At 35.3% G+C, this 20,941-nt stretch overlaps 5 protein-coding genes across 6 annotated transcripts; 2 read left to right on the forward strand and 3 right to left on the reverse strand.

The window, feature by feature from the left end:
• Positions 1–2,273: 2,273 nt before the first annotated feature.
• Positions 2,274–3,664, forward strand: LOC113505931 (INO80 complex subunit B). Its single transcript, XM_026888812.1, has 3 exons — positions 2,274–2,536; positions 2,607–2,962; positions 3,108–3,664. The coding sequence occupies exons 1-3, from the start codon at positions 2,485–2,487 to the stop codon at positions 3,645–3,647; spliced, it is 948 nt and encodes a 315-aa protein (XP_026744613.1). The 5' UTR covers positions 2,274–2,484; the 3' UTR covers positions 3,648–3,664.
• Positions 3,665–4,072: 408 nt separating this feature from the next.
• On the reverse strand, positions 4,073–7,132 carry LOC113505939 (BTB/POZ domain-containing adapter for CUL3-mediated RhoA degradation protein 3). The gene is made up of 3 exons (XM_026888824.1): positions 6,750–7,132; positions 6,391–6,650; positions 4,073–6,213 (listed from the first exon to the last, which is right to left on the reverse strand). Exons 1-3 carry the CDS (start codon positions 6,913–6,915, stop codon positions 5,761–5,763), a joined length of 879 nt encoding a protein of 292 aa, XP_026744625.1. The 5' UTR covers positions 6,916–7,132; the 3' UTR covers positions 4,073–5,760.
• A 545-nt stretch (positions 7,133–7,677) lies between these two features.
• Positions 7,678–10,931, reverse strand: LOC113505948 (solute carrier family 22 member 21). Its single transcript, XM_026888837.1, has 8 exons — positions 10,485–10,931; positions 10,316–10,392; positions 10,087–10,246; positions 9,484–9,810; positions 9,171–9,401; positions 8,652–8,869; positions 8,251–8,450; positions 7,678–7,930 (listed from the first exon to the last, which is right to left on the reverse strand). The coding sequence occupies exons 1-8, from the start codon at positions 10,700–10,702 to the stop codon at positions 7,715–7,717; spliced, it is 1,647 nt and encodes a 548-aa protein (XP_026744638.1). The 5' UTR covers positions 10,703–10,931; the 3' UTR covers positions 7,678–7,714.
• Positions 10,932–12,003: 1,072 nt separating this feature from the next.
• LOC113505975 (probable protein phosphatase 2C 11) lies at positions 12,004–19,338 on the forward strand. 2 transcript variants are annotated; one of them, XM_026888845.1, is made up of 10 exons: positions 12,004–12,245; positions 12,663–12,897; positions 14,200–14,294; positions 15,522–15,642; positions 15,836–16,038; positions 16,174–16,441; positions 16,559–16,780; positions 16,943–17,077; positions 17,158–17,567; positions 17,650–19,338. In XM_026888845.1, the coding sequence occupies exons 1-10, from the start codon at positions 12,135–12,137 to the stop codon at positions 17,890–17,892; spliced, it is 2,043 nt and encodes a 680-aa protein (XP_026744646.1). In that variant the 5' UTR covers positions 12,004–12,134; the 3' UTR covers positions 17,893–19,338. The 2 variants fall into 2 exon arrangements, with proteins under 2 accessions (XP_026744646.1, XP_026744652.1); XM_026888851.1 differs by having other exon boundaries at positions 14,218–14,294.
• Positions 19,339–19,456: 118 nt separating this feature from the next.
• Positions 19,457–20,665, reverse strand: LOC113506000 (intraflagellar transport protein 20 homolog). Its single transcript, XM_026888866.1, has 3 exons — positions 20,484–20,665; positions 20,067–20,221; positions 19,457–19,905 (listed from the first exon to the last, which is right to left on the reverse strand). Exons 1-3 carry the CDS (start codon positions 20,605–20,607, stop codon positions 19,789–19,791), a joined length of 396 nt encoding a protein of 131 aa, XP_026744667.1. The 5' UTR covers positions 20,608–20,665; the 3' UTR covers positions 19,457–19,788.
• Between the last annotated feature and the right edge of the window lie 276 nt (positions 20,666–20,941).

Consider the following 20,941-nt stretch of genomic DNA (forward strand, 5'->3'; position numbering starts at 1 on the left):
TAATACTTAAAATAAATGTACATAGTAACTGCTTTATTTTGTCTTCGTCATGGTTTATTATACCTGGAAGAATCCAATTAACGGAAGTTTTGGTAAGAGCCGAGAGCTCAACTTTCATTTTAGGACATTTATAAATAAGTTGATTATAATACACGGCTCTTTTTATATTTTTAGTACCACTTTTGTTACCGACTTGGGGTTTTGGAGTTCCGACCCAAACGGTGAAAACGGAACCCTGTTACTAAGGCTCCTCTATCTGTCCGTCTCGTATCAGGCTGTTTCTCAAGAACCATGATAACGAGACAATTAAAATTTTCACAGATTTGATTGTTTTCGATTGTGCAGCAAGTGCGACTCACCATTGACCTGATTTTCATTTATGTTGTGAAAATCTATAGGATTATGACAGTTCCTCCAGAAGATATGATATATTATGAAAGCTATCTGCTTGAAGAAGGAGCTCGTGGCTAAGCTATAACCGCATAAGTGGATCGATCACAGGTTAAGCTATGCTTGACGCGGTTGGTCCGTAGATGGGTGACCATCTTTGTCATAACGAGTTCCTCCGTGTTTCGGAAGGCACGTTAAATTGTGGGTCCCGGCTGTCATTTCTACATCTTTGACAGTTGTTACAGGTAGTCAGTAGCTTGAAAAGTCTGACAATCAGTCTAACCAAGGGGTATCGTGTTGCCCATGTAACTGGGTTGAGGAGGTCAGATAGGCAGTCGCTCCTTGTAAAACACTGGTACTTAGCTGAAACCGGTTAGACTGGTAGCCGACCCCAACATAGTTGGGAAAAGGCTAGGCCAATGATCTGCTTGAAGGTGTTAGAATATTAAAATCTCCATTCTGATAAAAGTTTAAGAAACGCATATTTTGTCAGGTATTCGTGCCAAATTTCATCAAAATCCGTTCAGTCATTTTTGAGTGTCGTGTATAGAGGTGTGGAGTTTGTTACGCCGTCCCTTCATTTCAGTCAGCTAGATCACTTGGAGAGCGGGGAAGGGCGATACGAGGTGATGCGATGACTATATTTATTTTTGTGACGATCAAAAAGTGCAACTTTTTTCACAATCTTGATGCCTTTACTGATTGAGAATCTAGATTATAGGCATTTCTTGAAGGATTAATAGTTTCTGTTCGATTTTCAGTATAAATACTGGTATTCTAGTTAACGTAATGCGCACTATTATAGGGTTCCACGAAGCAAACACTATTGATTTCGAACATTTGCTTTAATTTGTTCGTAAGAAAAACTACTTTGTTCAAGCTTTATTCGAATAGGCTCTTCGTACTCTATAATTGAGGCGTTTAGTGGACGTACATACTTGAGGAAATTATAGATTAAAGTTATATCATTTGTGGCAATTTATAGCATTGTTGTGCATTGGTACTGATTATTTATAGAGTCAAACTTACCTAGAACACACATAAAGACTTTTTACACGAATACTTTGATAATATATATATAATATATTTTCTTTCCGTCGTTTTATTGCGCAGTTGCTATGGCCACTCTTGAGCTCCAGCATCAAATCAGTTAATTATTATCATTATTTCTTTGCCAATGAATATACCTCAAAAGCGTACGAAGTTCGTCATTATGATAACGGATAAAATGATAAATAAAACTTAACTATAGCATACAAAAACAAAATAGCTTTATACAACATTCATGTTCAACATCAAAAGCATAAAAACTGTAATGACGCCAGCCAACCTAGTCTGAGACACCATTAGTGGCATAAACCGTAATCTCAGATATAAGGAAGCTGTGCAACTAATGCACCGCCCCACTTTACTCCGAACGGACGTATCTGCGGCAGACGTAATAGCCGACATGCTTAGCGGAAAGTAAACTGGGCCATTAGCACGCTGTTGCACACAAAATCTTTACGTTTAAACGCTTTTCTTGTCTTAATAGTTCATTGTTCTGTGTTTGCACAATATTATATCCCGTATTTATTAATAAATTATTTTGAAACATTAGGCATCTCATCTTAACCTTTTTATAATCAAATCTAGCATAGCGTTGAATTACTTCAATGTATAAAAATAGATAGGCCGACCGTCAACTGCATTTTTATCCTAGCATTCATAGACTCCACATGAAATTAAATTAACTCATTGTCACATTTTAGTAGTATCTTCTTATATATTTATGTATTTATAAATATAAATGTTTGTTAGCCTCGCTAAAGCTCAAGAACGGCCGAACCAATTTGGCTCATTTAAATATTCGTGCATGCAGGGAAGATTTAAAAGGTGATAAAATATGAAAAGGTGGCAAAAAACGACGATGAGTCAAAGTGACGATTTACGTAAAATGGAACGCGACGTGCTGTCAATTTCAAACTGACATTCAAGTGATTCTACCAACTTGTCAACCTGATTGTGAAAATAACAAAACAGGAGCAGTATTTGCAAATAACTAATACGAAACTTATAAATACACTATTAATACGAAAGCAAAATATACCAAAAATGGTACGAAGACAGCGTGAACAGAGCACCACAGAGGATGAAATAGTAATTGGTAAATAATCTTAATTTAGTTTTGTTGAAATTGCCAAATAGCAAAGTTTTAATACAATGATAATTTGTAGACACGCCACCGCTGAAAAAACATAAAAGGCACAAGCACAAAAAGCATAAGAAGAGAAAAATAGAAAATGAGTACGATAGCGAGTCGTCGATCGACGTATCGTACGAGGACGCGGTCGACAAGTCTTACAAGATGAAGGTGAAGGGCAGAGACGTGCCGGGGACCTCAGCTGCGGACTTACTGAAAGCACAAACCATGAAGTCGTCTTCTGACTCGCGGAGGTCCATACCTGGGTCTTCGTCGAGTACGCCGCCAAAGGCTCCGTCATCCAAGAAAAAGAAGAAAGGCAGGGACAGTGGGACGTCGAGCGAAGAGGAAAGATGGCTGGATGCTATAAAATCAGGAAAACTGGAAGAGGTGGGTTACATTTTATAACCTTTGCTTGTGTATTAAAAATAGTAAACTTAATGATTTTGTGACAAAAACTTAATAAACTTTTGTCTGAAATGAGTTACTGTTAAATTTTGGCTTACTCAATCCAATCTACCTTAATGTGTTCCAGGTGGACGAAGAACTAAAGAAAATAAAACCAAAAGATCCTAAGATGATGACAGCTAGACAAAGAGCCATGTATGAACGAGGTACCGACAAGGAGACCAGCCCTGGAGGCGAAGTACTCTTGGCCTTACCATCAGGATACAAAGAGAAAGTTATGACAGAGGAAGCCATACAGAAAGCTGCTCTCAAGTCACAGAAACGCAAGCAATTGGCTGATGAGAAAAGGGAAAAAGATAAAAAGAAAACTATGGACAGACTTCTAAAGAAACAAGAATCTAAAAATTTAAAGTACATGTCTAAAGGGAAACCCACAAAGAAACTTGAGCCTATGATTGTTTATAAGAACAGTAACAAAGAAATCTCACTATCCTTGCCTCCAGGAGTGCCTTTTCCACTGGAGACAAAGGCCCCCATTGATCCACCCAAGCCAGTTAAGTGTGGAGCTAACGGATGTGACAATTTGAAAAAATATAACTGTTCCAAAACTGGGATACCTTTATGTAGCTTGGAGTGTTATAAAACAAATTTAATAGCAACACAATAAAGTATTTTAAAGTCTGATTGTGGTCTTCAACCTTTTATTTATCAATCATGAGACAATCATCTTTTATAATGTGTAATATTATAAAAATAGGATTTGCTCCATGGAGTCACTGGAATATGCTTTCAATGAAATTCTTTTGGTATGTTAGAGGGAAAATTTAATGTTTTAAAGTTTTGTATGGAAACTTTGGAAAGGAAGAACTAAAACAGGAGCACCTATCACCATCTTTTGTTCAGCTATCGTATTAGTGAATCACGCAATACATTTCTGAAGTACAAAGCATTCTTCATAGATGGCGCCCTAAGTGCTACGCAACATTGTCAATAGCCATGTCTATTGTATAGTTAATCAACAAATTGTTAATATTTTCTAAATCTACGCATTACATTAGTCCTGGGAAACAATTTACAAATAAAACGAATTAAGACAGCTAAACAGTGAGCATATTATATTTTGCAAGGATATAACAAGTTATAAGTGTAATAAATTTTACAATAATAATTTAAATGGCTTCTCTGTCATAATGAAACCAGTCTTGCGATGTACTAGGAAGGAATCCATGCTCAAACTTATTTTGTACAGTGACCAATTTAATTAGCCTCTCATGTTATCTTGCTTATTAATATAACTACATTTTATAATACGAAATTTCATTGTCTTTGCAGTCTGACACTAATAACTTGTAAAATATTTAATATATGCACTGTATGGAAAGTGCATGTCACATTAGAAAAGTACGACACCCACATCTTCACAATAAATACACTTAGTACATCCGCGGCTACCCACATTTGGCGCTTCATTCACGAGGCAACCGTGTATAAACGACTTACGAGTTGCGTTCCCTCGTTAACAAAGAGCTTTATTTGTACGCCATTTATTTATAAAGACATGTGCTATGCACTATTACCTAACATTTCATTACAAAGTCAAATGGAACAATAAATATCAGACTAGACTGTGCTTAATAATCTGAATAACCTCTCAATACCATTCCATACACTTTTGCATCAATATTCTCAGACAACTAAATCACATTAGCTAAATAATTTGGCAAAATCTTAAACACCATAACACTCAGAATACAACAGTGTAAGAATTTGTCGAATATATTATTTATATCCTATTCAAGACTACATAATTATATGCCATATTTACAGGTATATAAATCCCATTATGTGGCACTAATAATAAAGTTGTTAAAGTGCAGTAATCTATTATTGATATGATTCATTTGCAATAATTGAATAACACCCACCAAATTTACACCTTTACACCAGAATGAAGGCAGAAACAAATCTTATAAACAATAGTTTGTATTAAATTATGAGCTTCATCCACTAGAGATGCATCAGGAACAAGATTCTAATACTAAACAACATTGATTTGGCAAATCACTTGAGCTGTGTAAGTGTGACAATAAGCGTAAAATTACATTTTAACATTAGAATTACGACATAGATGTACTGCAAGATTGTACACATTGTTTCACATAGAATCTTAGATAGTACATTTCACTATTCTACACTTTTATAAACATATCATGCAACACTAATCAATGTACATTTTTATTTCCACCATACATCCATACACCTGCCACTTGGCATGATCATGTCAGCATTTACATTACATTTAACAATTTTACACATGAACAACAAATACTGAAGAATTCATCAAATACATAGTATGAATCGTATACTAGACATCAACCACAATTTTAATTTTACACAAGGTCTCACACACCTCTTGGGGTATGGACAGGATCAAGAATCTAAGTTATGTTTGCTGCAACTTTACTTGCACTTTTAAATTGTCTCATATTTACTTCACCTGTCATAATATACTCACTATACACAGAACAGACACAGATAGTATTAGCAGAAAGTTGTCCATAGTATGATCTGACTATAATCATAAATGCCTCATGCCATTATCATTTGTTCACATTAAAGAGAGCCTTAGAAAGAGGTCTGAATGGCCAATGAAGGACACAGCTCAGTAAAGTCTACAGACCGAAGCAAGGCAGCCAGCAAAATGGCAAAAAGTAGCCAGCCTGGTATCAGACATTAGTCCGTTTCGAGCTTCGAAGGCGCGCCAAGCCCGACTGTAACCGCTAAGATTGATTATTCTGCTTATTGGACCTCAGGCGCGCGAGTCCCGACCGCTCCTCCTCCTCATCACTAGTGCAGGAGAGTCCACCAACAGCGCCGCGGGATGATGTTGCCTGTATTAAATCTTGATCAGGACCATTTCTGCTCTCATATAATAAAATTCCAAGAGTCTCTTCATATATTCTAGCTTCTGGGAATTCAACTTTTGTATGCTTTTTGTCAGTAGCATACACAATGGAGGTGCAGCAAACTTCTGCACATTTCTTGCCATGTCCAAAGAATGACCAGCAACAGATTTCATTGGAACCTATCACATCCTTTATGAAGAGCACACGGCCACTAAAGCGCAGAGATAGTTTGTCAAACAATTCTATGTTCTTCAACAGGTTATCATCAGATGTACTTGTGTAGGAATATTTGTTATTGTGCCTGTTTATTAGAAGCTTTACTACAGGCTGAAACAAAAGATTTCATTGTTAATTATTTCTATGCAATAAAAATCAAGGTATTTTAAATTATTTAGCATTGAATGATTAAAAATGTTTCATGATTAGATAGTGGCAGTAATTTAATACTATTTTCTGTAAATCAAGACTCTGAAGGTCTGAGTTTACAAAATAATTAGATCATACCTTTGAGGTTGACATTATGAGCAATTGTTCTTCTTTATGGGAAGTAATCAAGGGAACTCTGCAGATAGGTTCCGCTTCTCTTTCCTTCTTAGCTAATGCTTGTTGGCAGGAATCAGTCAGTTCCTCTATGAGGAAGTATTTAGCTTCCGCAAGGAGTTCCATTATTTCACGATAACTGTCTGGCAGTGCCACTGTACCATCGCGCAGGTAATTTAGTATTGTGCCGAAATGCTTTCCGCAACGATCAATGAGTATCCAACCTTTAGGAAAAATGCAATATTTAAGTTATGTTTCTATAGTACACAGATTATGTTAATAAGTAAGTGATAACAAGTAAATATCACAGTCGTAGTAGGTACCTTCCGAATCTGTGAGTACTTCCATCCTGCCACTGAACATCGTCCTAAGCATGTTATCGCTTTTGGTAAGCGTGCCAATAGTTGTGTAGAATAGCGTCCCGCCCACATTCAACTTAACATACTGCGAAGGGCTACCTTTAATCAACGTTTTGTGATCGCCCGACATTTTAACAATCAGATTTATACGATGGTTCAACAGGATTCCCTAAACAACCAATGCACAAGATTCTTTCAAATCTAATCGAAATACCAAATATTTCGATTTATGCTAGCATTTTTACACATTTCACTACATATTCAAAATATAATGTAAATCAGTTCAGCAGACAAAATATTGAAAAGTATAGTCTCAATACACCATCCACTGCCAGTAGAATTTATTTACTGTATTGGGGTTGCCATATTTAATTTTAGTTTTCGTTCTAAAGCAGCAAGGAAAACAAATCGATAAACCATTAATTTATTTAAAGCTCTATTATCGCTATTTTCTAATTCGTTCAATTCTCATTGTGAACTATCGTAAATAATCCCAAGATTATATAAAAATATAAATATAATTAAATGATCTCATAAAATATTTTACAAATAGAGATCGGATGGAGAATTAAATAAAAATAAAGTGCGTGATCTAAATTAGGCTAAGTAGTAAAAGAGCCCTAGTTCTTTGAAAAGTGCTTGCTGGCGACTTTTATTTTATGACCTTGCAAAATTCTTAAGCAATAGACTAAAGAGAAAAAAGTGCAGGATTTGGAGTTCTAATTATTTCGAGCTGACATCAAGAATGTTTTAAACTCACTTTATTTAATTATATATGTTTTTCATTTATTCATATTTGTTTAAATTCCAAAACGGGAGTAAAACAATCTTATATTTTTTCTACAAACAATTACATTACATTATATTCAAGACTAAAATAAAATCACAAGCATATTATTCATTTTCAAATGTCTTTAACACAAAATAATTTATTGTTGCGCTGTAAGAGTGCTTAATTCTACTGCTTCCTCCTTTGTCCTAACATCTCTTCGCTGCTCTCGATGACCAAAACGTTGGGCTTCTTCCAGTGTCTCGGGTAATTTTGCATTCAGTGTTTCGGGTAAAAAGTACGACGACAGTATACCACCAATAATAGTCGTTGCTATCAGTATAATACTTGGATAACGAGCGTCAATACGGCGTCCCTGAAATTTTGTTGATTATTAAAGGGTAGGTACCTAAATATTTTCATTTTAATGGCGAGTTACTTTTCGTTATTTCGTATTCTGATGATATTATGGTTATTCCTGTGTTAGAGGCAAATTAGAATAGATAGATAGTTGCCTGTCCTTCTTTATAAAAGGTCAAAATATCGTACCATACCAAACGATGAATCGTTTATCGGTGACCGCGATCGATGATGAAATGAAAATCGATATCAAAGTAATCGATCGATAGGGGAGGGTCGATAGAGAGATAGATCGATTGATGGATCTTAGAAAATTAATAATCCTGACAAACTTACCAAATGTAAAATGTAGGGCGCTGACATGCCAGCAACACCGCTCATAACATTTCCTAGAGACATCCCGAGTTGTCTAAGACATGTAGGGTAGAGCTCCATATTGAACAACGATATTGCATAATATGTTACCGTAATCGTTATTCGAATTGTTATCCATAAAACTGAGATGAGTATATCATTTTTCAAGAAGTCTATGTCACCTGAAAGAAGAAGTTATTTTTTTTTTCTAATAGATCAATTAGGATACTTAGATATACTATGTGTAAATGTTTTGAGTTTTTTTAACTTTATTAATAATTACATTAAAAATACACAAACGTCCTATTTTCTGCAAAACTACTTAGGTATGTTACTTTTTAACAGTGTAGGTATCTAATTACATAATATTCGCCTATACTTACTCATCTCACTAAAAGCTAAAATGATCCAAATGACAGTTATCAAGGCGGATGACAGGGCTCCCGTATATCTTCTGCCAATGCGGTCAGCAAGCCATGCTGCTACAAAATAGCCAGGTATCTCAGCTAAAGATTGCCACGCAAAACCAAGAAATGGATTCCCAGCAGACTTTTCAGCAGAACTGATTATTGCTACGTTGTAGTTTACAGATACAGATATCCTGTAACGAAAAAAAGGTATGGGATACAGTTTTAATTTATGTCGTAAATATTGAAATGAGTGGTAAAAATATTTGAGGTAAGAAAAATAAATAGTTAGAATGCTAGGTGTTTTTGCACTTCGAATTAACAAGCAAGAAAATAGAGGATGTACAATATCCCTGGATGGGAAAAGATTTCCCGCTCTCTCATATCCTCCCGCCGTTTTTCAAAGTGGAGGAATTGAGGTATCCTCTGGGCAGAAAAAAACATTGAATTAATTTTGTGAGGACTTAAGATATAATAAAGTTATAAAATCAATACCACAGCAATAGTTGTAAGATAGTGTTAGTGGCCATCCTCCGGCCCGCGAATACTGCTAGAGGACTGACTACCTCACTTTTACTGCTTATATCCGGTTCATTTAATAATATTTCCACTTCCGTTTCCGGTTTCAATTTGGTACCGTTAGCTTTTTCCATTCTTTTCAGTGTTTGGACGCATTTTTTAGGTTGTTTTGTTATCCAAAGCCATTGTGGAGATTCAATCATCTTCCTAGAAAAAAGTTTGTTTGAAAAATTAAATATACATTATTAATGATAAAAAAAATACAAGAATACAACAAAAATGTACCCACGCAGAAAACAATAAAAAGGGCAACTGTGTTGCAATCGTAATTAATAAAAATGGTTTCCATTTTTTAAACCACCAGTAAATTAATGGCATAACGCTCAGTCCGAAACTAAACGCTACTAATCTTAATTTCGTTATTGTGGCTCGTCGTTTAGCGGATGATATTTCTATTGATATCACAGATGCGCTTTGCACAGCCGTCCATGATGGAAAAGAGGCTATCACACAGCCGACCACAAATATGGCAGATGAAGAGCTGCCTAATACCGATGTAAATCGTCCGATTATAAGCATGGTTAATGAAATAATATACGAGGGCTTACGACCGTACCTGAAAACAAAAATGTTTTTTTTTTTTAATTCAATCATTGGCAATTAAAACCAAATATAAAAAAATTGTATAGTAAAGATAAAAATCTTCATTTGTGTGTTGCAAGAGATTGGACTGTCTGTAATTACATTACATATTTTATAGGCTAATACGTATCTAGGTCGGTAGGCAATGACTAGTATCTATCTATGTTGTCGGAACGTGTCGATAAAATCTAATTAATTAGATAATTAGAAAAAATGAATGTATGTACTTAGTTATTTGCATTTAACTTACACATCACCGAACCATCCGAAAAATAAAGATCCGGTTATCTCACTTATTCTGCTGTAAGCAAAAACATTTGCTACATGTATTTCGTTCTCACAAACCCAATTATTTTCAGACGGGATAGTTGTTTCAAACCAAGTTTTATCATATTCGTAAACATCACAACCTACAACAAATATATGTAAGTAAGTATTATTCTTCAGAAGTATTTCTTTTTTAAACAAATCGTACAGACCTTTCGTTTTGTTATTCTCCTCACTTGTGTAAATTAAACAGTCACTTAATTTACTTTTCCCTGTGGCGTCTTCTATTCTGAAAATTACCGCAAGTTAGAGATAAGTATGTAAACTATGTAACAAGAAGCTAGGTTATTTTAACAACTTACTGTCAGAATTATAGCTTACGTCGGTATGTATTTGAATTTCCACAAGTTTTCGCTGATATTTTCAGGCTTTTTTGGAACTTTACACGTATGTGGAATTATAGTTAATGCTAATATCATATTGTTGTAGGCCATTACCCATAACCCCGAGAACAAAATGTTATACATTAGGTCAAACTTAACTTGAAACGAACCATCGTGGCCCACTTCCGAAAGAGCGCGATCGTAAAAAGAATCCATATTTTTTACGAACACTTCACCATTAAACGTTGAAATTAACGAGTGCTATATCAAAACAAGTGCGCTAAGACTCAGTATATGCGAGTAAATGATAAAAGGTCGATGATCAATATTATTTACTTACTACTATTCCAGTTAAATGTGTTATCTTTAATGCTCTGTTAGCTTATTTATCGAATATCTTTAATCATTATTGATATAAACTAAGTTAACAACTTATCAATATTAGTCTAAGCGTCCAGACATATTTCTTACCTAAACATTGTTAATTTGTATTTATTTTTTCCAAAGTATGTTATTGTTTAACCAATAGATTAGCTAGCGTTTATCAGTTACAAGTAAAAATAATGTTACGTCTCTTCGTTTGTTTACTTTATGACGACGAAAAAACTATATGTGAAGGTATCTAAATCTCGGTCAAAGTTCGTTATGTTCAAAAATTACGTAATAGACTGAGTTCAAGTAATTAAGGAAGTCGCCATTACCGCACAATTCACGAAGTTGTTAGATAGTGTTACCTACAAGTGATTGTACGTATAGTCAAGTGTTTGAGCACCAAACCCACTGTGCAATGTATCGCAGGTTCGATCCCTACGCAGCACAAGTCGTGGTGCGATCAAAGAATTTTGTCTTGAGTGTAGGTATTTTTCTGCTTGTGACTTGAATCTTTGTGAAATAGTGGTTTCTTAGGTTTACGCGAATGTTAGACATTGAAATGAAACTACTTTTACGGATTTTATCGCGGTTTAATTTTAGATTTTAGTTCCCGACGTTTCGAAACCTTTGCAGGTATCATGGTCACGGGCAGACAAAATATCTAAAATTAAACCGCGATAAAATCCGTAAAAGTAGTTTCATTTCAATATCTTTGTGAAACTCATGTGACGCAAAGTTTTTAAGAGATTTATTCTATGTAGGAGAAAAGGAGGTAGTAGAATAAGTACTAGAATAGTACTTCAAAAGGGACATAATTCATGGACGTGACATTGATTTGTCCCAGAGCGGTATGACAGTGACATCGTAGTCTGAACAACGGAATATTTTGAAATCCGTAAACAATATGTGGTGAACTGGTGATCGAGGGTCACAATTTATTGGTCTTTGCATGCATTCAGTGTCCGACAGTTGTTGGCTAGAATTTCGTAACCACATCCGCGAAACGATATGCTAATAATATAAAATACACAGTCTCTGTAATTGATACAGCGCTTAAATATAATATTCCAAAATTTATATTTTGTAAAACTTGGTTGTTATAAACCATAGACATCAGGTTTAGATATAGATTCGTATTTTCTTACTCTGGCAACCTTATTGTTCGGCGGGTTGACTGACTCTGTCTGCTTAGCTTGCCGCCTGCGCGATTTTTGGGGTTTTCGCGCCTCAATTATTTATTTTATGTAATTATAATTCATGTTAATAACATTCCAATATGGGTGCATATTTGTCTGAGCCCGTTACTGAAAAAGTGTCCAGCGATGAAGCTAACAATAAACTTGAGTGCGGCGCAAGCTCCATGCAGGGATGGCGTGTCAATCAAGAGGTACTATAAAGTTTCGTTAACGCTTGTATATTTCAGTATTTAGGAATGCTGTTTACTACAGGTTTGTAGTTTCCGACACTGTTATCTAACAACTGGCTATTGGCTAGTAGTTACAGTGTGAGATTAACCAAATGTGGTTAGAAGTCAGTTTGAAATTTCTAGGCATCATAATCATGTCCAATGTCCAATGCGCGGCTTAATTTCGTAAATACTTTAACCTCACAGTAAACACGTCGATAATCTGGGTATTCTTTCGTGGATGGTCGCGCGCGAAGTGATTACTCTAGCTTAGGCATGTAGAAATGTATGCATCGTAATTGCTGTTATATCCGGTACATTTTACATATCTTTGTATACTTTGAAAGTAGAATACCAACAAAAGATTTATGTTAACCAATGGTTTTCTGTTGCTTCCAGGATGCACACAACACAATTCTTGAGTATGACGCCAACACATCGTTCTTCGGCGTGTATGATGGTCATGGGGGAGCAGAAGTGGCCACATATTGTTCGCAAAACCTGCCGAACTTCATCAAAAACACAGAAGCATACAAAAGTGGGCAGTTAACAAAAGCATTAGAAGATGCCTTCCTCGAGTTTGATGCTACAATTGCCACAAAAGAAGTCATGGACATCTTAAAACAACTAGCTGGTGAGATGGTCATAAAGTTATTTATAACAATCTCTCATAATTATAAAATTAAAGCAAGCTAAAAGTCCCCATTTTCATAAAATATAAATATAACAACATTTTAGTAAAGGTAACCTAGAAAAGTAATAGTTATGTTTTGCTATCATTAGAGGTTATGATATTGTGAAAAGATAACACTATGAATAAACAACACAGAATAAAATGTCTTAATAAAAAAAACAGTAGTATACTAATAACAACATCATTTATAAACTAATTTTACAAGGTATCATGTGTGTCCTGGTAGTAATATTTAGTATGTATTTACCTATAAGCACTTGAAATGAGACAGTATGGCAGAGGTCAAATGTTTGCATAATGACTTATTACCCACTTTACCCAGTAACTTGAAGCTTCCTATATTATTTAAATAATAGTAATTTAACTATGCTAAAATATTTGATTTCTGACTACGTCCCAGTAATGTTTTTGGTATCATATAGTAGTATTATATATTTGTTCTGTCCTGCTAGTTAGTTTGTGTTTGTTTGATGTGTTTTGGGGTCTTATCAGATTCAATGAACCACTGTACTGAATTAAATGTATGTGCACATGAAAAACAGTATTTTTTTGTGTGGATATCTGATATTTATCAAGACATTTAAACTTTTACATACAATTGTGGTACATAATCCAGACATAATGCCTTGCGGCAGTATCTACCTGTGAACCTTGGCGTTCGAGCTGTTAAAAACACATGTGTCACATTAACATGCTCAATTCATAAGCTCTTTATATTCTTAAAGTATTGATCTTTATAGTCATATCAATATGTTTGTAGGCCGCCAAGAAATTAAATTTCTAAGGTTTATTTTATTAGCCATTTAAAAAGGTTGAGGTCAAAACTTTAACAATAAATACCTTATTAACTTGTTATACGTTGAAATTTTTCATTAAATAATTTAACATACATCTGAACTTCTACTGTTTTTTGAACAATATTTCCCTAAATACAAATTAGTACTATCCATAGATTCTTAAGAATCAATTGGTATGCTACATTCAATATAGTTGTTCATTGTTTGTTATGTATTTTTAGATATCAACAACATGTTGAACATGCATGTATACACTAGTTTTCCCTTTATTTATAGAAAGTTTTGTATATTTCTCTAGCCCGAACCAAATAATCTTTTTAATATATTTTTAAAGCTGTTAGTATGTAAATAAAGGGTAAATACATTGATTCAAATTTTTACATATGGCTTAGCATGGTAGTATGTGTCTGTATGTTTAAATTTGTCTTTATGTCAAATATTTTAGGTGAAATAAATCCACCAGGTCAAAGTGATAATGAAGAAGATTCAGAAGACGACAATGTGAGCAACTTGTATCAAGAAGCTAGACTTCCATTACAGGTAAATATAAATTTTCGTATATTTTCTTTCTTCCGCCCTCTTTACAAATTACTATGAGTTGATGCAATTTTTTCTCCTATACATCTTGAAGTCATCTCCGCATTCACTTATCAGCATCCATCACTATCTACTTATATCAAACTACCCACATGAAAATGCCAGTGCTGGGTCATAATTTTTTTAATCAGCTTCAACAAGAACAAAAACCATTTCTTTTTTTCGTGGCTTGGTCCTCAAAAGTACCAATTTTGAACAAAACAAGTAAAGAGTACTTCGTTTGAAGGTCCAGTCATTACCATCTTACCCAACCATCTATTCTGCTGCATCTAGCGAAACTGGACCCATGGCATTTCAGGCTCATTGCATTCCATATTTTGCATGAAGTCATTTGTGAAGTTCTAATATTATGAATCCTGTTACTGTATCTCTTAGTTTAGTCAATGTGATGTGTTGTGATAGGAAAAACAATTTTTCATCTACAGCTTAGTATAGATAAAGCAACATACTACTTATTGTATCTTTCTGTTATCCTATTTGCATCTTGTTTAATCTCTATGGATAATTATCATTTAATCATTTACTAAGTGAGGTCTACTTTAACGCTTCTGGGTATTAACCGCAGCTAGACACGTCTAAAATGCGAATCGCGACAAGCTCGTTTCACCTTAACTAATCACATTCATTTTGTAGATTACGTTAACATGCCATTGGTAGTTGATAATGAAATATGACTTATATTTTTATGGAGAATTCTTTATTATTTCCTAAAGTTAAAAAATGGTTATAAGGGCATAGGAACATCACTCCAATAGCAATCCCTAAGCATATGTCTTATGTAATGACTAGCTGTTGCCCGCGACTTCGTCTCCGTGGGTAGAAGATATAAATTATGATTTATACCTACCTGCCCTGTTTTTTTTTTCACATTTTCCATTGTATCTATGTTTCTATTAGTCGCAGCGTGATGGTTGATATCCTAAAGCCTCCCTCGATGAATGGTCTATTCAACACAAAAAGAATTTTTCAATTTGGACCAGTAGTTCCTGAGATTAGCGCGTTCAAACAAACAAACAAACAAACTCTTCAGCTTTATATATTAGTATAGATATGAATAATATTAGATCAGTTTTGGACAAGTTTTTTTGGGTAGCTGTTTTCGCACTTATATTAGCTTTAATCTAAAGAAAGCTCTTTTAATTATATCAATATTTTACAATTTATTTTCAGGAGGTGCTGGCGAAATACGAGAACAAACTGGGTACAATTCATCGCGCACGTCTTGGTGATAGCGCCACGCCGTTGTCTCCCTGTCTTCGCGCCAAGAAGACTGATGAAGCCGGTGGTTCAGGTATAGAATTAAATTACTATTTTCCATTTTGATAAGTTAGCAAATCAACACTATGTAATTAAATTTCTGATAACTACTACTTTAGTACTTCAACTTAACTTAATTGTACTTCTTGCTTATTATTTTTCAAATTAATTACATTTTGTAAACATTATTGTAAACAAATTTTGTAATTTCACTTAACATCTTAAAGGTTCCCAAGCTGGTGCCTCAAGCTCCAGTTCTGGTATCGCGTTTGCGGCTGGCTCGAGCTCTGAACAACCAAGTGGAGAGGCTTCTTCCAGCAAGAATGGCATGTCATCAACTCAAGAGCCAGCTGAAGCCAGCACAGCTGATGAAGACACAGGAGGCGTATCCTCAACTAACAATGAAGAGGACAAGGATGTGAATGGCGAAGTAAGTTACTATTTTATTGTTTTTATTGGATTAAGTGGATAGTTATCATATAACATCATTATAACCTAATAATCATCATAATTAGGACCCTAAAATAGATTGGGACATACTGACAAAGTAATATTACATTTGTAGGTGTCGACAAGTGAACCTGCTGAGAAGGTGAAGGAACCTGTCGTAGAAGAAAAGAAAGAAAGCTCAACTGTTCCCGACAGCTCTGAAGACAACTGTCTACAGCCAGAACAGAGTGAAGATGCCAAGAGCACCGTAGCTGCGGGTAATGGTGCTGCTTCCGAGGTCTGCAATGGAGAAGTAACAGACTCCAAACAAGTTGATGGGGAAGAGAGCAATATCACATCGTCCAATGGTTCTGCAACACCAGCCAAGTCAGGAAAAGCTAAGGGTATGTGTTTGTACTATGGTATGGTAACAAAGTTAATGAAAATGATGAAATGGAATATCAAAACTTACACACATACTGTGTTATCTGTTCCTTAAATCATGATTATTCTATGTGTAGATAAAACTGCAGCAGTATCAAGTTCAGAAGCCAAACCCAGTGGACGGCCCAAGGACGCTAAGATCAGACGTGCTGCCGCTGCGGTGTACGAGTCTCTGCTGCGTCACGCTGCCGATGAAGACGATGACGAGAGCGACTCCAACGACGAAACCTTCGAGGGAGGCGAGATCAACTCCTCCGACGAAGAAAATGTTAATGGCGTTGAGGAGTCCTCAAATGATGGTGAGTGATGTTTAAACAATAATGCCGTATATGTTACACAGCAAGCTTTGCCATCACTGCTTTTCTGCATGACTTAAACAGGACACATAGGATACAACTCTCCTAATGTAAACTGCCAAAAGAAATGACAGTTCTATGAGCTCATTTTTAACCTATTTACAGGTGATGGTGAGGAAGATGAAGACGAAGAAGATATAGAGGCTGAATCAAGTGATGACGATGGGGAAGAAGATATTTCTATGACTGAGGAGCCTGGCAATGATAGTGGTTGCACAGCCGTTGTAGCTCTGCTCAGAGGTAAGGCTGTTTAAACGTTAGGCCAAAGATTATTACGACTTAATTATTGTTTTTGTTATTTAACCATTTCATTCTTACAGGTAATGAACTGTATGTTGCGAACGCCGGAGACTCGCGTTGCATAATTTGCAGAGAAAGCAAGGCTATAGACATGTCAATAGATCACAAACCAGAGGACAGTCCGGAGCTCGAAAGAATCACGAAGGCGGGAGGTAAAGTCTCAAATGACGGTCGCATCAACGGTGGTCTCAACTTGTCCCGTGCAATCGGCGACCACTCGTACAAACAGAATAAGGAGCTCGGTGCTAAAGAGCAAATGATCACCGCATTTCCTGATGTTAAGACATTAACGATTGACCCAGAAAAGGATCAGTTCATGGTGCTAGCCTGCGACGGTATTTGGAACTTTATGACTAGTCAAGACGTTTGCGACTTTATTCTACCGAGGTTAGCCGAAGGTCGGGAGAGGTTGTCGCAGATTTGTGAGGAGGTGAGCGTCGTTTAATTCTTTCGTGATTTTTTTTTCGGTTTAGAAGTTGGCATGTAATTAATTAATTTATTATCTTCTACAGATGTTTGACCACTGCTTAGCTCCAAGCACGGTGGGCGATGGAACTGGGTGCGATAATATGACAGCTATTATTGTACGATTTAAAAATGGGTTAATTAGTGAAGTGGGGCAGCACTCAAATAATGCTGAGGGATCTAAGAAACGTGTTGCTGAAGAAGAACCTAGCCAGGAGGAGCAACAAGAGACCAAAAGGCAAAAGATTGATGATCCTCTCTCAAGTTCAGTAGTGACGTCGAGTGTCTAACCCTCCCAAACATTATAGACAAAAGTGTTCAAGTCACACATAGTATTTGTGAAATGTATGGTGGATACGTTGTAATTTAAATTATGATAATACGACAGGAAGTCACACAAGGGTTTCTTCAAGCATATTCTTTAATTGGTAATAATTTATCATTTACACTGAGCAATATTTTGCTATGAAAATCTCCCTCGGATCTTAAATATTTGGTCTTGTCGACATTGCCTTATCTGGCTTTACTAGAGACAGTCATTAAAGAATAGTTGTGTTGTGAAAACTCGGTGAGTAGGCATGTAGAGGTATAGACAAAGCATAGAAAACAAGAAGTCAAGCACATGATCTTGGTGACGTAGTGTTTATAAATAAAAAAGGACCATCGCAGCACGCCAGTCAACTAGACACAATAGCGCCTCTAACATAATCCAAGCATTTATACATTAAATGATAGTTTCTTGCAATTGATAATGTGACTGATATGTACACTTACTACTGATGTACTAATCGCGATAATAGGAAAGTGATTGAAACTTGGTGATCATGCATATTATGCTGTCACAAGTAAAAAGAAGATACATGATGGAGGATGGAGGGGGAGAAATAATGATAATTTCCAGAACTGATTGTTGACGATAGCAACTAGTTAGTAAGCTAAGCTGTAAGTGTAAGTTACAGATTTATTATGTACGATCTAATTACTTTAAGTCCCACAATTTATTACAGAGTAAAGATTATTCTTGTTTTTTGTTGCTTGAACTGGCATTTTTTGTTTTCTTTTTTTATGAAAGTCAATATAGACAAGTAGTATTTCAATGTTTGCTTATTGATAAATTTGTGAGTAGTGAGGCTTGCGTCGCAGTATTTTTAGACGGCAGCGTTGACTCTAGTAAACTGAACTCACAGAAAGTAGCAGAATAAAAATTTGTGCCACTATTTATTGATTTTCATAATTTTTTGTAAAAGGTATTTTGTTATAATGACGTGGTTAAAATGTGTATTTTGACTAAGATATTTAATTGACTAATAATTCGAGGTTGGCTCGTGAAATCTCAAATATTGGCTGTTCGCAGTTAGGATACTAGCCCTAAATGGCCATATTTGGGGATTGGTATAAATATGTGAAATTATGACATTGGCATGTTCCTACGTAAAATTGAATGTTATTAAATTTGGAATCAAGGGAATGTATGTATATTTCAATTATTTAACTGTGTTACTCTGTAGTAATAAGTAGTTATATTTTTGTAATCACAGGTATTGTATAATAAACTTAATTCCTACTAAGTTTTGTGATTAGGTTATGACTCCCACATTGACTTATTTCAGTAGAAATTAATTGAAAAATCAACTGCAAAATAAATTCAATAACCCCAACATAGCAATAACAATGACGATTTACAGTCTGTGTTAATTTATGTGTGTTTCAGCAAAAAATACATTTTTACCGACTGAGACATTTGTTTCATTTCACCATCCATTACAATAGATATCAGAGTTTCAATAAAATAAAAATACCAAGTAAAAATAGAAAATTGTTTTAATTATTATGCTCCCAAATGATGGATAATTGTTTTTTTTTTAAGTTCTTTAGCTTGTAACATACCTCTAAACCAATTCAGTAGTGAGAATTTAGTCAAATTTTACATGTCTACAAATACTTCAAGAGACAGAAAGACAGACAAAGATTTCGCACGCCTGCACTGGAACTAGACTTATCAGTAAACACAGTTCGATTTACATTACTTGTGATTCATTCACACAACTAAAGATTGAGACGTTTGTACAATCATTTTGTGATACTTATGGCAAAAGAACAATGAATATGCGATGTTTACATAGGGTGACGTCCTGAACAATGACAGCTGATTGGAGCTGAAAGCAGGACAAAGCTTGTGAAACTTCTTATCTGATCTGCGTTAAATATTCAATAGTTTCCATCTGCGTAGCTTCAAGAATTTGGAGCGCATCATACTCACTATCCAGCTGTTCCAAAACCATTGTCTTGTCGTTGATTTCGGCCTAAAAAGAAGGAACAAAGAAATGCACATAATATATCCAAAAATATTATAGATCATTGCTAAAACTAAGCACGGAAATAAATGGAATCCTCGCCGCCGATCAGCCGTGTTCTACAGTTAGCAAGACATTTCAATGAATTAGCAGTGAACGCATCAACTTACTTGCAGTTTAGCTTGCTCAGATTCCTTCTCTTTCGAAACTGATTTCAAAAGATTCATCGAACCTATTGCTGCCATTTTCTTCTTTTCTACGTTATCACCGAGCTCTTTTAGCACCTCCAATAACGTGTTAATAATCTTCCCGAAGTCTTGAATTTCTGTTAACATTTAAGAAATTACAAATTCAAACTTGTATAATTAATCTCTTTTATGTAATTTACCCGTAAGGTACCTACCTAACTAGGCATCAGTGGTAAGATCAAAAGCTCAGTATAAACCAAAGGGTTTGGGCTAAAAAAATGATTAATCAGTCGAATTTATTATGCACATGCAAATGGATGGGTCGGGACCTAATTTTAAATGTTAAAATCACTTGACTAAATAAATTTGATCAAAATTATAAAACAAAATACAACTGACTTGTATCGTAGCCCTTGCAAGTATCTTTCAGGTCCTCAGTTTCTTTGAGGACGCTAGTTTCTATCACTCTGATTTTGTTAATATCATCGTAATACAAATGAACCTTTTGTAATTCTTCTGCCATTATTATTATTTATAACTCTGAATTGTAGCACCCAACTATTGAATTTCGTTTGAACTGTGATTACCTATTGTTGATTTTTTCATAACGTTGCTTAGCAACAAGCACTTCAAACTCCTTTTTCTCGAAATTTGTGTTATGCCACGATTCTTGTAACAAAAATATGATGGTATGAAGCTTATCTGATGATAGCTCCACTATAGACACTGCATCCTCGAGTCTGGTCTTGTTCGATTCGTTTGATGAAAAAAGTGATACCAAAAATACAAAAGTAAAAGCTTATTAAAATGGTTACTAGTGGTGGGCTCCCTTTACCGCACGTAGGCTCCAATTTGGC

The sequence above is a fragment of the Trichoplusia ni genome, chromosome 2 (assembly GCF_003590095.1).
Source record: "Trichoplusia ni isolate ovarian cell line Hi5 chromosome 2, tn1, whole genome shotgun sequence".
Lineage (NCBI taxonomy): Eukaryota > Metazoa > Arthropoda > Insecta > Lepidoptera > Noctuidae > Trichoplusia > Trichoplusia ni.